Source organism: Panthera onca, chromosome A2 (genome assembly GCF_046562875.1).
Source record: "Panthera onca isolate mPanOnc1 chromosome A2, mPanOnc1 haplotype 2, whole genome shotgun sequence".
NCBI classification, from domain to species: domain Eukaryota; kingdom Metazoa; phylum Chordata; class Mammalia; order Carnivora; family Felidae; genus Panthera; species Panthera onca.
In genome coordinates, this window is record NC_138340.1 from 97,620,143 (window position 1) to 97,636,884 (window position 16,742).

Here is a 16,742-nt window from a genome sequence, read left to right on the forward strand (position 1 = left end):
CTTTTTACATCTGATAATACCCAGGAGGTGAAGTGACATGTCAAATATCATACTACTAATCACATAGAGCAGCTACTAGAATCCAGATTCCTGACTGTTATTTCAGTACTGTTTCCTCTGTGTCACATTCCCTATCTTGCTTCCAAACTGAGAACTCTCAGGTTCAAGCTATATTCAGAAACAAGAAATCTAGGATTTAACATTATAAACACTCATTCTCTTGTCACCCATACTATCTTCTTTCCCTTTTTATAAACTCATTTCTCCCCAGTGTCTGAACCACTCCAACACACACACACACACACACACACACACACACACACACACACACACTTGAATTCTTTAGTCTGTAACTATTATTCTATTATTCTATAGCCTCCAAAAATCTCAGTTTCATCAACAATTAATATAGATTTAAAATTTTTTCACTGGGAGACGGTATAAAGAGTGATGTGTCCAATAGAATTATAAAGTTTTTGAACTAACAACTTCATTTTACAGTGAAGGAAATTGAGTCCTAAAAAAGTAAGATGACTTGTCCAAGGCCACACGACTGGTTAGCAAAAGAGAAGATACCAGATCCCAGGATTCCTGACTCTTCTCTAGCATGTACTTCCCAAACCCTACCATTTATAATCAACAATATATACACATTTGTGCCTTTGTGGTTATTAATCTCATTACTTCAGGAGAAGTTAATTTTGGATTCCTTTTTCAATATATTAGTTCTTGACATCTTTTCATCTGGAATGGAGATAGAGGTTTTTGTATTAGAGTGTAATCCAAATAAGTGTTCTTGAGGGATTTCAAAAGTCAATATGACTTTTACTCTTTCAAAAAAAAAAATCATCTCTCAAGAGGATAGTGACTTGCCTTTGCATCACAGTGCTTTGAGACAAAAACATAATTTGTATATTAAAAAAGCACCTTTCATCTTCTCATCTGTACAGTTCAGTGCTTACAAAAACAACTCATTACTTGTTTCTTCACCTTGTGTCTCTTTAGAAAAGAGGGGAAACACAAACACTCAAAAACTAAATCATTTGTCCACGGTTGGATAGGAAGGCACTAATTTAGCACATTGCCTTTGCAAAATTCTGGTCTGAACTTCTTGTATATTAGTAATACTAATGCTAATTCCCACAAAAGTAACATTCATTGAGTTATACTAGGTTCTAGGCACCATGATATGAACTTTTGTATGCATTAACTTATTTCTTCCAGATGATGGTAAGCTTAGTATGTAGTATTATTATCTACATTTTAGAGAGGAAGATGAATCTTAGAGGTGTTACATAATTTTTCCAAGGTAACAGCAGAATGAACATACCCAGTTGCTGGCAAGGATGGCATGTATTTCTTACAAAATATCACTGGGTCAGGAGCGGGAAAGGGCCTCGACTCTCACACCAAAATAATGAACAAAATAGTTTCTGGGGGTTTTATGGTGAATCGCTGTAAATACATGCATATATATATATGGATGTATATATATATATATATATATATATATATATATATATATATATACACACACCCATATATATACACACCATACTTGTTTGAGTCACTGTGAATCTGTGGGGAAAATGGATTTGAGCTACTTTATAAAGGTAAATTAAAAATTAGTCTGGGGCACCTGGGTGGCTCAGTCAGTTAAGTGACTGACTCTTGGTCTCGGCTCAGATCATGATCTGAGTGTTCATGGGTTCAAGCTCCATATTGGGGGCTGACAGCACAGAGCCTTCTTGGGACTCTCTCTCTCTCCTTCTCTCTCTGTGTCTCCCCACTCTCTCTCTCTCTCAAAATAGAAATAAACTTAAAAAAATTAGTCTTTGTTATCAGAAGTTCAGATTGTGGTTTCCTTTGAAGAGGAAGGAGTGCTCATGACTCAGAGGGAAGCCCAAAGGGTCTTGTGCAGTGTGAAGAATGTTCTGTATTTTGTTGTCGGAGGTTATGTAGGTGTGTTTACTTTGTGAAAATGCATCGAGAAAAACACATGTTTATGCGGCTTTCTGTGTGTATGTTATATATCATTAAAGCTCACATTAAAATTAACCTTTGAAAATGTCTAAAGACATACTGAGAATAGACCCACTGTCTGCCTCTGAAGAAACTTTACATTTACCAGCTATGAACCAGGTGGGGCAGCGTAACAGAGGTCATGCTTCTGAACTTTGAAGATGACAGGTCTTGTTCAGTTCCATCCCGATTAAGGATTTCTAAGCTTCAAAAGCCTTGCCTATGAAAACAAAGGGACTGAATTCAGTGAGATCTATTACAGTATTCACTGTGTTTCATCGTTGCTTCATCTCCCAGTGTGTTAGTCCAGGAAACAAACACTAAGATGGAATTAAAGGTGCAATAGATTCCTTGGGGAAAACAGTGGAGGAGGCTGAGAAAGATGTCAGACTGTAGTGTAAATCTGAACTTTGTGAAGGTGAGAGGGCAGGGGTCATGGATAATGCTTTGAAAGAACCAAGTTTGGGGAAAGGGAGAAATAATGAATTCGGTTTTAACGTTTTGAGCTCGAGGTGTTTTTTAGACATCAATTCTGAAATGTCGAAGGGCAGTATGGGTCTGGAGTGTGCTTCAGTTGCACATTTGAGAGTCATCTGCATATAGGTGGTAATAGAAGCCAGAGGCATAATGAGACAGCTTAGGGACACAGTACCAAGTGAAAAGAGAAAAGGGCCTCAAGCATTGATGACTTCTGATATTTAAAGTCAGGAAAAAGGAGGATGAGCCTGTAATGATAACAAGTCCACAAAGACGAAGCAAGCAGAAAAGGATTGTGTCCAGTCAAGGGAAGAAAGAAATGATCAATAGTGACAAACACAACAGGGAGGTCAAGTAAGAAGCAGCCTGAAAACATCCATTGGATTTAAAGACATGGAGGCCATTGTTGATCTTAATAAGAACTATCACAGTTCAGTGATGGGGACAGGCCAATCTCCCTATATAGTGGTGGGGGGTGAGTAGGCAGGGAGACAGAGGTGGAGATAGAGTACAAATCTAAAGTGCAAGTGAACAGATTGTCTTGTGAGAGGATGCAAACAGCTCTTCTATTAAACAGGAGGAAAGAAGAATAGATTAGATACAGATGTAGACAGAGATATGTTTGGAAATGGGAAGATGAGAGATCACAATCTTATCTAGTAGTTTCCATTTTCTCAGTGAAAATATCATCTGCTGAGAGCAATGGAAAGGATAGAGAAGTTGAAGGATTCTGAGGAAGAGAGAGTTTGAAAGTCTTTTCAGAAAATGGGGACAGGAATTGAGCAAAAACTTGTGGCAAGTTGAAAGGCCCATTTACTGTTGTTTTTATACATTTATGGTTGATCCAGTGATCTGGGTTGTGAGTTGCAACCCATCTTTGGGTAACTTGGAGAGGACTTTCTGCCAGTTGGGTGCCATGAAAAGTCAAAGGTGTATTTAGTGTTATTAAAATAATATTGCATGGATTCATGGTTGAAGGGAGAGATTAATAAAGGAAGGGAATGATGGATTAAGAGTCTTGGAGAGAACCCAGCACCTGAACATCTTTGTCCCCTGGCTTTTAAGCAACTCTTCTAAAACCAGTCACTTTTGTTCCCAGGAAAAACATCATGTAGCAAATTTTACGTTTGAAAAAACACTGGCATTTATGTTAGCAAGCACATCAAAAAAAAATTGTCCTTGCCTTCATGAAGTTTGTATTCTAATGAAGTCAGACTAACAATATTTCTTCTAGGACAATACTATTGAATAGAAATACCATGTGGGCCAAATATATAATCTTAAATTTTCTTGTAGTCATATTAAGATGAGTAATGAAAACAGGGAGACTTGCCAGATTTTTTTTAAAAAGGAATATACTTACACTAAAAACTCATTCCTTGTTTATCTGAAGTTCAAATTTAACTGGGAATTTGGTTCTCTTATTTTCTAAGTCTGTTCATCTAAACAGGTAAAATAAATCGTAAGATTCTGTTTATTTTCTTATCACTTCAACATGCAATCAATGTTTAAAAACCTTAGATATTTTAAATTTTAGTTAATTAAAAGTAAATAAATTAACATTTCAGCTTCTTATTCACCCTAGCCACACTTCAGGTGTTCAGCAGCTATAGGTGGCCACATATTAGACATATTGTAGCTACTGCATTGAACAGCACAGCCCTAGGGCATAAACTCCTGAAGTCATAAACGATGCTCACCTTTGTCATCTCCCGTGTGGACTAGCATAGTGGCAAGGCTCTGTAATTACCACCTACAGAAGGAGATATATTTGAATAGAAAAGATATACAAAAGATATACAATAATGAGCAGAGAAGTAGTATATGAATTGAACAAAAGGGCCTTCTAGAAGCCCAAGAAATTATACCCTTCGGACAGAAACTTATATGAAAAATATGGCCCTTAGAGAGACACTTTCATAACCAACTGGAATCTAATTTTAAAAGAAAAATAAATCGTGTGTATCTCAGCAATATATACAGAGACAAGGAAATGGCGTCTTTTAAGAAAGTTTCTATCCCAGCTTGCACCAGACATTTCTTTATCTGCATTTCACATGGAACTCAATTCCTAACACGAATATATTTTCCACAGAAACAGCATAACAAACTCCATATCTATAAAGACAGCAAAGACAAACTCTCCCTCAGAGTTCCATAGAGCAAGGAGTCGTGAAGTTGGGTATCTCTGATGAGCATGGCTATTTTCTCTAAATCCTCTCAGGGTGTTTTCTGTTTTCCAAAATGAAAGCAACCTGGAAATTATTTACTTCACGGTGGAGACCCAGAAGAAGAGTAATGGCAGGCTGAAAGCTCACAAAAGAGAAGGCTGAAGCTGTCCTTTTCCTCAGGGAAAAATAATCTGAGTCTGATGCAATGCAGTCATTTTCCCCCGCCATTCTTTTTATCTGCCCAAGCTGTGTTCTCCTAGAGCATTCATCAGACAGCTCTTTCTTGGTTAGCAGAGAGACTCTGTATGAATTCTAACCCTGCTATATGATCCATCTTGGAAAGAGGAAAATCTAATGAAAGAGGAGGGGAGATCATTCTCGTATTGATATTTACATTTCCCAGAACATGTAAAACTATCATTTTTATGATCACCAGACCAGACTCCCACTGAGAAAAATGTTGTTTTATTCAGAGAGGTGACTTACCTGGAGCCCCTTTGAATTGGAGACACTTTTAATTATACTCTTCTCTTCACTCCTCAAATAAAACTCCTATAATGGTTCAGTTTGTGTGAAGTTCCCCTCCTTTGTATTTTTAGTCTCCTGAAGTTAGGACTTATTATATCATTTTTAATTAGTTAAAAGGTTAATAGTATAAACCTCTGAACTGACAAAACAATAATTGCTTTCCAATCTGTAAGTGTTTGGGTTTTTTTTTTAATGACAATTACAGGACTGATATTTGAAGTTAGCATCTACCTACTTATTACTGGTAAGGTTAATGTCCTGGTTTGTGGGGAAGGATGACATAAAAATTTTAATGATCTTATAGTGGTTGGGTAATGTTTGAACACTGGAAGAATGACACTCAAGTACACTCCCCCCTAGTAGTTTTTTGAGGCAGGAACTCAGGAGCAATAATGTGAAAAGAAAGGTCATCATTTGGTGAAGAATAATTTACTTCTACTACTTAACATTTACTAAGAACTGACAAGTTATGAGTCCTTAAATACATTCAGCTCTCAAGAACAACTCTTCTTATCTTTTTCTTCTCGTTAATCTCCAAGCTGGTATAGCAAACTTACAGAAAGATAACACGGCCTAGGATAGAATTAGAGTCCTGGCTGGAAATAATTTAACTCTCCTTCATCATAAAAAAAAAATAATAATAATGTTTTACTAGCTCTGTGAATAGAAGTACAAAATTGTTGGAGACCGTTCTCTGTGGGTTGCATATTTCTGCACATTTTGCAAGAGAAGCGCTGATTGCTCTTTTATCATGGACTATTTTTTCAAGGATGTACAGTAAGCAGCCTTGGAAGAAGAAGATAGTATTTCCCTCTGAAACAGAGATACTCTGCATGTTTGTCATCCAGTATAATAAAGATAATGCCTCCCTGAGAGAAAACACAGAAATGCTTACTGCCTATTATAAAATATTTGGGTTCCCTAAATTTAGAGATGCCTCTGCATGTGCAGCTGTCACTTGGCTCCCATTGTTGTTTCTTTGTTCCCACCACCCTGCGGGAATCAGGGAACTGGCAAAAGAAAAAAAAAATTCTTATACTCTTACCATTGCTGTCACTGTAAGTAATAAACAGTCCTTTGTCTCTTACTCAGGGATTTTTTTGTCGTCTGCCACCAGTATCCACAAAATGGTGGCAGTCTTACTTGCTAGCTGGCAAGTGGTAAAATCTCAAAGCCTTCACAGTTCTTAACAAGAATCGGCTAGGAAAAGAGGCACAGAGATGTAGGCTTTTACCACTCAGATACCCGCTCCTGATGTTTTCTTTCAAGCTGAGGCTGGAGAGAGCAGAAAGTGAGGGCTTTCTGAGGCACAGGCTCTCAATGAACTGTAGCACACTAGTGCACTGTAAACCATTCATCAGTGTGCAGTTTGGGCTCAATATGTAAAATGTATTTTTGCTGCAACTGGGGGTGTAAGCCCTTATGGTGATGGCCATAAGATGCTGAGCTTATGTGACCATACAGTGTAAAATAGAACAGAGTATTCCTTGCTAAGGATAAGAGATGAGAAGTTAAATTCAATCTAGCAGGAAACGGAACTGAGCAGTCACTGGAACATGTGAGGATCTTGCTTTATAAATGTAAAAGTATTGTCAGAACATTCAAAAATTTGATTCAAATAGGGACTGGAGCTGAAGTCCTGAAGTGTGACTAGTTGAAGAGGGTAGTTACTTCAGTAAGTTTTTTCAGTTTTCCAAAACTTTTCCCTTTTTTTAAAAGTGAGATTTACCTTTTCATCTTTTCAAGTGCATTGCCGCCCAATCTAGAAATCAAACATGTGCCACAAAAACATAAAGTTAATGAATCACACATCTGGAATGTCCCCAGCTATGGGTTGAGTTGATGCTGCCAATCTCAGTGTCCACAAGGAATCGCCCACCCCAACCCCCACACACACCTGGAGGGTTTGTTTTCACAGGAATTTACAAGTTACACCAGAGTCTAAATTTAGAGCTGAGCAAACAGAGGGCACTTACCCAGTACCCTTTTACTTGGCACACCTTCCTTGGTGTCCTTTTAGAAGCAATGGGGATATGCTCTCCCTCAACACTCTAAGCCCCCTCTCAGAACTAGATCCATGTAGGTACTTTGTGAACAGAGTTAAAAGATTTATTACTTTGGGCTCAGTTCCAGACCTCAAATGTAAAGCTTTGGCAGTCATATCCAAGGGATAAGATAAGAGAAATGTATCTCATGAGTCCTGGCCAGAGACAGAATCCAGGAGAAGATCTTGGGCCTCTGGAGAGAAATCCCAAGATAAGAGAGGGATTCCACATACCACAGACAACAAGTGACATGCAAGGAGGACCAAGGACAAATGGGCTTCACTTAACCCTGCCCTGCCCTGTTAAGAATGTAGGAGAGCTCCCTCCATGCCAGTCCAAATGACCTGCCGCCCTCAGACATTTTGGTTTCTTCCCTAATGATAAGGTAAAAAAAAAAAATAGCCTCCGTGCTTATGAAGTCCTGGAGGTTGAGCTATACAGGAAGTAAACTCTGTGAATCTCTGGAGAACAAAGAAAAGTGATTTCTCTTAGGAAGAACTTCACTCTTCACCTTTGATGAAAAGTAACAAATAAATAAACAAACAAGCAAGCAAACAAACATACATATTTTAGGTTAATGTGTTCATGACTACTGGCTATGTTCACAGTTGCACTCTGCAAAGGAAAACCCAGCTGTCTTTCTATTGAAGATGTCTTAAATAAGAAAGCCCTTTTCAGGAAAGTCCAATTTGAGGATGGCTGTATGTTTTAATGAAGACTTTTGACCCCTGGGAAATATAAGAAGGAACGTCCAGAAGGAGTGATAATAGATTTTCTGCCTTTTAATCCTGATTAGAAAGCTTATTTTGAAGAATTTCAATTCTTAATGCAGATATACAACAGATGACACCACTGAGTAACTGCTAAGAGCTCAATTTGTCCCCAGCAATCTTTTCACGTTTTGATTCTCTACTAAAACTCAGTTCTTAGGTTCACTAGAGAGAAGGAAGGAAAAGAATGTCTCTTGCTTCAAACTCATAATGGCATCCAGCTCTGCTTTGCCCACTTTAAGTAGATTGCTTGGTTTGGACGCTCACACTGTTTTTTCTGGAAACCACTCATACTTCTGGGTTGCACTCCCAAACCACTAGAAGTCAGTCGTCTGGCTGAGAAGGAATTAGACTCCAAGTACTTTCTTTTATGACTTTATTTTACCTGCTCCTTTTGAGCACCCTGTACTTTAACAAACACAGAATACACATTTATTGACAACTTTTTACAGTGATGTCCTACAGGAAGATTTTGTTGTTACCCACTCCTTCCCAAGTTTTACTGCAAAAGAAGAAGGCCTGCGGAATCCAGCTGGTGACTCCCATGGAAAAGTTTACCACAGAAACATTTGCAATCAGTTAAGACTTTGTCCCATAATGCTTAGCAAAGGAAGTTGAAAACAATTCGGAATGGAAATAGAATTCTATATGCCAAACCTTAGAGCTAAGTTTCTAAGCATCCCCCTTGGAAGATGTGGGGTTTTTTTTCTCATTGTTTGGTGCCCAGTGAATGGAAATGACTATGTCTTTAAGAGTTTTATTCACTGTGTTCGTGTCTGCATCTGTATAGAACATTATCTTCCACTTGGCAGGTCACTTAGACTTGCCCACATCTGGTTCTGCTTTCATTTCTATTACCCTATTCGTTTCTGGCCAGCACTCAAAAAGAGCTGCAAGTTTATAGGTGCCACGAAGGCATATGGTTGAAAGGAATATTTTCCTTTTTACCAAGCTCCTATTTCTGTTTTGATTTTCCCCCTATTTTTCACTTAATTAAGAAGAATTATAATTGAGTAGAAGCTTTTATTAATATTCTGGAAAATGACCTTTTAAAGAGGCATTTTAGAGTGGTCTGAATGCTTAGAAACTTGACTTTTACTCCTGACTACAGACTATATTGACAGGCAGTTCTTTATGGAAAGACCAGGGGCTTCAGAGTTTGGTACAGTTAATTCCGAGTCCAGTTGTGCCACTCATTGGTGAGCTGAATCCTGGATTTTCTCATCTGTATTTACAGGATAAAAGGAAGTCGACATGTTTAGGTTGTTGCAAAGATTAACTCTGAACACGTGATAAGTGCCTGGTAAAAGGGAAGTATTATTAATAAAGAATAGCTCTTAATGTTTTGTGGCAGTAAAATGCACCATTCTGATCATACTCAGCAATTAAAAGGAAAACTTGCTGGTTTTCATCTCTGTGAGATCTAATTATTATGTAGCGGTTTTCCTTTAGGCCCAAAAGAATGTCACTGCTAATAATAAAGGCTGTGGAAGCTTACTGAGCCATAGAAGTTTTATTTGCTTAATGTGAGAGAATAGGCCCAAGGACAACACATTCATGGTTCAGGAAAGAGAAACAAATTACTATAGAAGCAAGAGCATGCTGAACATGTCAAAGAAAAATACAACACTGATAAACATGAATATAAGTCCTGGTACCAGGAATAAGGTAAAACTGTGATTATTTACTGAAAACCCAGAGTGTTGACCTTATAAAACAGACAACAAGATCAGCCAAAGGAAACCACTTTCTGTCCATCTTTCTCCTCTATACTCTTGATTATAATCAGCTTTGGCTCTCAAGTGACAGGAAAAGAAAGGCTCCAGCTAGGTAAGACCAATGCCAATCTTAGGTAACCCATTTGAGATGACCAAGTGGAGTTGCCTCAGAATGTCAGTGCCACTGTAAAATCTACTCCCAGTAAGCAGTAAAATCAAGCACAGAGACTTCTCTATAGTCACCTAGTACAGTCATAGACATGAAAGAAAATGAAGTTTAAAATAAAGAATTTGAGGGGCGCCTGGGTGGCTCAGTCGGTTAAGTGTCTGACTTTGGCTCAGGTCGTGATCTTATGGTTTGTGATTTCGAGCCCCACATTGGGGTCTGTGCTGACAGCTCAGAGCCTGGAGCCTGCTTCGGATTCTGTGCCTGCCTCTCTCTTTGCCCCTCCCCAATGCGCGCACGTGCTCTCTCTCCCTTCCTCTCTCTCTCTCTCTCAAAAATGAAAACATTAAAAAAATTTAAATAAAATAAAGAATTTGAACATTTCTTAAAAGACAACAAATTTTAGGTGTTTATTTCACTCCTGGAGTCAAGCAAAGTTGAATAAGATATGCTGTATTACTTTGATAGGATTTCCATAACCAGCTGGATTTAAAGTTTGATTCTTCTGTGTGCGTGCTGCTGTTTGCTGTAGCAGGGGATAAATTTATGACTTTTATCTGTAGAGCAGCAATTACTTTATACACTTCCTAACAATTTCTCAGGTACCCCAAGACAGCCACACTCATCTGTCTATATTCTCTAAAAATATATTTTGTTTCTTCTCCCTCTGTCTCAGGTGAGGCTGACTTTCATAAAGAAACACAGGGATTCTGGTAAACACTGGAGTTTTTCTTCACTCATTTTTTTTTTTTTTTGTCTCCTATTTGGTATCACTTACTTCCCTCTGGGTCATTTCAATGAAATTAGACTTCACCGTGCCATACTAAATAAAGGAAAAGAGGAGCATGAATTAATGAAGTTTGGGTAATATAATTCTTTTAATGAAATCCAGGTTTATTGCTTTAAAGAGGCTATGGTAATTAAAACTAGACTGAGAACTGCTTCGTTGAGATTCAAATTTAATAAATAACGAAGCAAGATTTGCAATTAGATTATCATATCCGGGCGCCGGCCCAAGTATTGCCAATGTCTGCTTATATTGTAAGTATACTATTTTATTCATTTATTCATTCGTTCTTCCAACACAAACTTATTGAGCACGTATTATTTGCCCGGCCATATGCTAGATGCCAGAGACAGAATGGTTAACGAGAAAGGATTGCTTCTTCACCTGATTGCCTCTTGTATACCTGAAAAAACTTTTCTTCTAATTATTCTTTCCCCCATGATCTTATTTACATTATTCAATATATTCAAATAATCACAAACTCACAATAAGTCAAAATTAATGAGGCTTTTATCCTAGTTCCTCCCCACCCCCCTCCCCCACCAAGGGCAGCAACTGATCAGCAAATCTTTCTTTTTCTGCAGGCGTGTGTCTTAAAAGATAAAAAAAAAAAAAGAAGAAAGAAAACAAACAAACAAACAAAAAAACCTTCCTGAATCTATTTTCTTTTTCTCTGACAATTTGCAGGAAATAAATAACTTTTGTTCTGAAGAGGCCCATCAGGTTAGCCTTTTCTTTATCCCTTCTATACCAATTATTACAAAAGTTCTAACAAACAAGTTAGAAATATTATGAAGTCAGGCAAATATGGTACAGTAAAAACATGGGGGAAATCCATTTTGGTGGAAAGTAGATCACAATAATACTGTTGTCTCAGGTGGAAAGTGACTTTGGAAAGTTACGGTTACGCACACAAGTGTTACGCAATGTTTAGTGTTCAGAAGTACACCTGCCTTCAGCACTAACCATAAAGGGCACAGACTCCTGTAAGGAGAACTGAGTCTGGCAGTCCCATCTCTGCTGTGACCTTGGGCCAGTCCCTTCTTCACTTAGGAATGCAGCGTACTCAAAAGCACAGTACTTGAAATCAGAAGCCTGCTCCGATTTGTGAAGGTGGGCGAAACTCTTTCCAACAGTGGGCTCTCATTTCAAAATGATGAGGTCAGGCTATAAGTTCTCTGTAAGAATCTCCAGTGTTAACATTCTTCATTTCTAGAATTAGAATGAGTGTCAGAGCTGTTTGCCAGGTTGGGGAAAAAAATGGTTCTGAATGGCACCTGCCCACTCACCACTCTTCACACTACTCCTCTTGGGATCATTACATTGGACCACCCAAGGGTAGAGGAGAAGGTGGTTGGTCCCATGTTATGGGTCGAATTGTGTTTCCCACCCCCAATTTGTATATTGATTCCTAACCCCCAGTATCTCAGGTTGCAACCTTATTTGAAGATAGGGTTTTTAAAGAGTTAAAAGAGAGAGTTTAAAGAGTTAAAATGAGGTCATTAGGATGGGCTATAATTCAATAAGACTGATGTCTTTATAAAAGGAGGAGATTTGGACACAGAGATACACACAGAGGAAAGGTGATGTGAAGACACAGGAAGAAGACGACAGCCCTCCACAAGCCAAGTGGAGAAGTGGGGAAATAGATCCTTCCCTCTCAGCTCTCAGGAGGAACCAGTCCTGCGAACACCTGAAACTCAGACTTGCAGACTTCAGAACTGGGAGACAATAAAGTTCTGCTGTTTAAGCCGTGCCATTTGTGACACTTTGTTAAGGCAGCCCTAGCAAACTAATACACCCCATGAGCTAGTTCCAAGAAAACACAAAGGGTTCTGACTATCCCAAAGCAAAAACAAAGCAATAGGCTTGGATCCTAGACCTCTTGCCCCATCTAACCACACACCCCAGTTTGCATGTTTCCCTCTCATGGCACAACTTCTCCAGTGTCTCCCACTCCCCAAAGCTGCCAACGGGCACATTTTAAACCAAATCTAAATATGCTGATGTGATTGATGTCAAGGATTTGTCTGATTTGCCCAGGCTTCTCCACCTTCATTCCCTGTCCCACAATGGTCTCCTTTGTAAAACTAGTTGGTAGGATTTGATAGTGAGAACCCCATTTAGCTACAATAACTGCATATGTGGCAGGCGATAGAGCCACTGAAGCAATTTGAGAAGAGAAATGATATAATTAAAAGGTGCTTTAGGAAGATCAGTACCAACAATGCAAAGGAGGGGTTAGGAGAGAGAAGTAGAGGTTGAGTGACAACAATCATAATTGTTCAAATAGGTGATGTGACCAAATGGTCAGTGGGATTAGATTAGATCAATAAGTGATTCTCAAATTTGAGTGTGGGCCAGAATTGCTTGGAAGACTTCTTAAAACAGAGATTGCTAGGCCCCACCCTTAGAGATTCTGTGTCAGTAGGTCTGGGGTAAAAGACCAGAATTTCTATTTCTAACAGGTTTCCCAAGTGATGCTGATTCTACTGTTTAAGGGACCGCACTCAGAATCACTGGGTTAGACTGTCACAGCCATGACACTCTAGAGAATTTGGGCTCCAAGTTCTAGCTTAAATAATTTTTTTTCAAGTTTGGCTTTTGGCAAAAACAGGGTTTATTTATGCTTTCGATTTTGTTTTTGGCCTGAATCATCCAAGCTGTTAAATACACAAGAGTGCCAACTGAATGATAATTGATCGTGCAAAATTCTGCCTGAGGTGGGGCCACATTAACCAGCAATTAGAGGCCTCAAAATCTAAAACTGAGAGGGAAAGATCATGAACTGGTGTCCTCAAATCTGGCTAAGGCCTTCTTTAATTTAAAAACCCAGGTGACTACGAATTCTATTCCTCCATCTTTCCTATCCCAGTTGAGAATCACTGATTTACAGTCTGCAGAGTCTTTCCATTTGATTATCAAAAGCACTGGCAAATTCACACATAACAGTTCGGTTCATCATACTATATATATATGTATATATATATATATATATATATATATATATATATATGTGTGTGTGTGTGTGTGTGTGTATACATATACATATGTTATATATACATATACATATATATGTGTATATATATGTGTGTGTATATATATGTGTGTGTGTGTATATATATATATATATATATATATATATATAAGCTGAGAAAGTATTACCCCCAATTTACAGATTAAAAAATGAGGCTCGATTAAAAAATGCCCCTCTTTCATTTTTATTCCTTCCAGATTTTAATAATTTTCCAAAAAAGATTAATGTCCCAGCTCCAGAAGTTTCTCTTAACATATATAATAGAAACAATATTGGACTGATCGTTAAATTCACACAAGCAATTTAAAGCAAATCGCCACAGAATTAAATTCCATTAAAACCAGCCAATCAGCCCTAACGGACTTCTCCATTCGTAAATTATGGATTCTGCTTGAATATTCATCCGATCACATTGATCAAATTTCTGTTTCCTCTGTCTTCTTAGAATTAATTTTATATAAAGTGGCGTCAAGCTACAGATCCAGCAAATTGTCCCTTGTTAAGTGAGGGGAAAATCAGCCTCTTGTTTCTGATTTTCTTCAAGTTCACAAAGAGAAAAATCCTGAGAACTGTACTTTCTATTAAATCAAGAAGAGAGAAGTGTAATGAGGAAAGAATTTTGTTCAACAATAGCAGCAGTGCCACATAGCTGACCAGCTGGAGCCCAGCCCAGCTGCGGCCCCACAGCCCGCCCTTCCAGAGAGAAGCCAGCGTGGCTCAACAGAGGTGCTCTGACAGAGGGCGTTTGCCCTCAACTTCCATCCAAGAAACCAGCCATCCTTTTCTGTAGCAGCATTTATGCATTTAGAAAACTTTGCCTTCTCTCTCTCTTTCCTTTCCCAACTCCTGTCCTTTAAATCAGTTTCATGGTTCTCATGTGAGCATTGTAGTATGTTGGGTCCATCCAGACTATCCTTGGATTTAAATGAGAAATGAGTTGTTTTTATTTCCTTGGGGACTTACTTTTACTCAATAGATGAGGGTTACACACTGACACTTTATCTTCATGAGAGAAGGCGAGAGAGAGAGAGAGACACGAGACACAGAGAAAGAGAGAAAGGGGCCTTTCTGAGATCGACGTTTCGACCTCTCCTTCCTGATTGCTATTTAAAGCACTTATTCTGACTTGGAGAAAATGTAATATATAGTTCCTTAATGTGTTTAGTTAAGGACCTCATGAATCATGTGGATTTCTCCACAACCTAAGTGGCTATTATGCTGACCCAAGGGTGTGCCATTTTGTGGACACTTCATCTTTGTGTCCCTGTTTATTTGTAGCGAGTAAGCCCAGTTCTGTAAGACACTGATTAGAGAGGCAGTGGAAGTTGTTATCTACTGTAAGTTGCATACAGCAAAAAGCTGCCAGGCAGTGTTCACATAATTGAAGATGCCGAGCTTTCAGACTTGATTGTGATTTTGGTTTGGGGCTTCCAATTCTAGCTCAGGCTCTCAATAAGTCCAAGACTACTCTTTATCCTGAATTATTCCTTTTCAGGAACAACACTCTAACCATGAATTCTGGAGATTGCATCCCAGTTGTTGCATTTAAAACTTCCTTTTTAACTACAACAATCTCATCCTTAGTCCCTCTCGAAACTAATGAACCAAAGCTGCTTCCTTTGCTTTTACCACTGGATTTCAACTTTGCAAGGAATTTTACTAAGTAGAAAGAGACAGTGGGGGGTGGTGAGTTAGCACAACCCAGAGCTTTCTTACCAGCTGTTATACATCAAGAAGACAGGCCTTCTGTAACCCCTTCCTGGCATGCTAGTGCAAAACAAAAGCCAGACGCTCAGTGTTGATAAAGATTTTCCCAGGAAAACATATACACAACATGACACCATGAATTAATTCATATTTAAATACAATTACTAAAATGTGGTACTGTGTCTGTGTTTTGGATTACTGCAAAAAAGTGTGAGAACATAGAGGCACTAAATAATGTTGGTATCACTGACGTCCCCAAATGGCACCACTATTTGCTTTTTTCTCCAGGAAAGCCACTCTTTCCCACTGAGATGTAGATAAAGAACACACCAATCTGCAAAGTATAAAGAAAAAGGCTAGAGTTGGACTTCACCTTGGTCACATTTCAGAAGTGTGTTCAAGGGTTAAGTCCAGGGCACCTCCCAGGAAATGACAAATGTTTCCACAGCCCAAGTTTTGCTCACTCCCTGGCCCCCAATATCTAGACTTCAGGCTTCCAGGCTTCAAATAGTTAGAAAAAGTGTTTGGTTTGAAATAATTCCTGAGGTTTAGCTTGCCTCACAAACCACATTCTTTTTGCCCTCCTCCCCCAGCCCAGTTTTAAGGGAAAATGGCTTGGAATTCTGATGATAGACTCTCATAAAATTGTCCATATTGCTTGCTGATGCAAATAATAATACAAGTAATAATAATAATAATAATAATAATAATAATAATAATAAATCTAAAGTACAGCATTTCTGTAGTTGCCAAAATATTTGTCTTCAATTTAGAGATATTTGTCTTCTTTTTCATATCTTAAATTCTTCCTGTAGTTTTCATTTTTTCAGTCTTCCATTTCAACAGCTTAATTTCATTTTAGCCCTACTCCCATGAAGACAAGTATTTTGTGAAGTCCAAGATCCCTGGATGTACCAAAACCCTTAAGTCAGTGTCTGTAAGCTTTTTTTAACTTGCAGATGCCAAGGGTTCACCTAAAAATTCTCATTCAGTAAGTCTGATTTGGAGCCTTAAAAAGTGTAATTCACCTTCCAGTGATTTTAATGCAGAGCATGGCTTAGAAAACACTGCTATATAGCGTATCCCTACACACACACACACACACACACACACACACACACTACTCCCACTTAATGATTACCATCAGAGAAGAACAGTCATTTTTAAGAGTTCTATTTGGAATTCTACTGCAGAGGATATCCTATTTTTTCTTTATGCTAAGCTTCTTGAAAAAGTGGCCAGTCTGACTCACGACTTCCTAATCCCGCTGCCCACTTACACTGGGTACAATCTAGCTTTCCTCCTAATGATTCC

The 16,742-nt window shown here is 38.5% G+C and overlaps 1 protein-coding gene across 1 annotated transcript in view; it reads left to right on the top strand.

Moving 5' to 3' along the window:
• The window catches only part of LOC132679183 (uncharacterized), a 326,750-nt gene extending 314,331 nt beyond the window's left edge, over positions 1 to 12,419 (top strand). The window contains exons 4-5 of the mRNA XM_078435399.1: positions 11,372 to 11,407; positions 12,231 to 12,419. Of these exons, the coding sequence (XP_078291525.1) occupies positions 11,372 to 11,407; positions 12,231 to 12,419 (225 nt within the window). The remainder of the gene's footprint in view (positions 1 to 11,371; positions 11,408 to 12,230) is intronic.
• Positions 12,420 to 16,742: the final 4,323 nt, after the last annotated feature.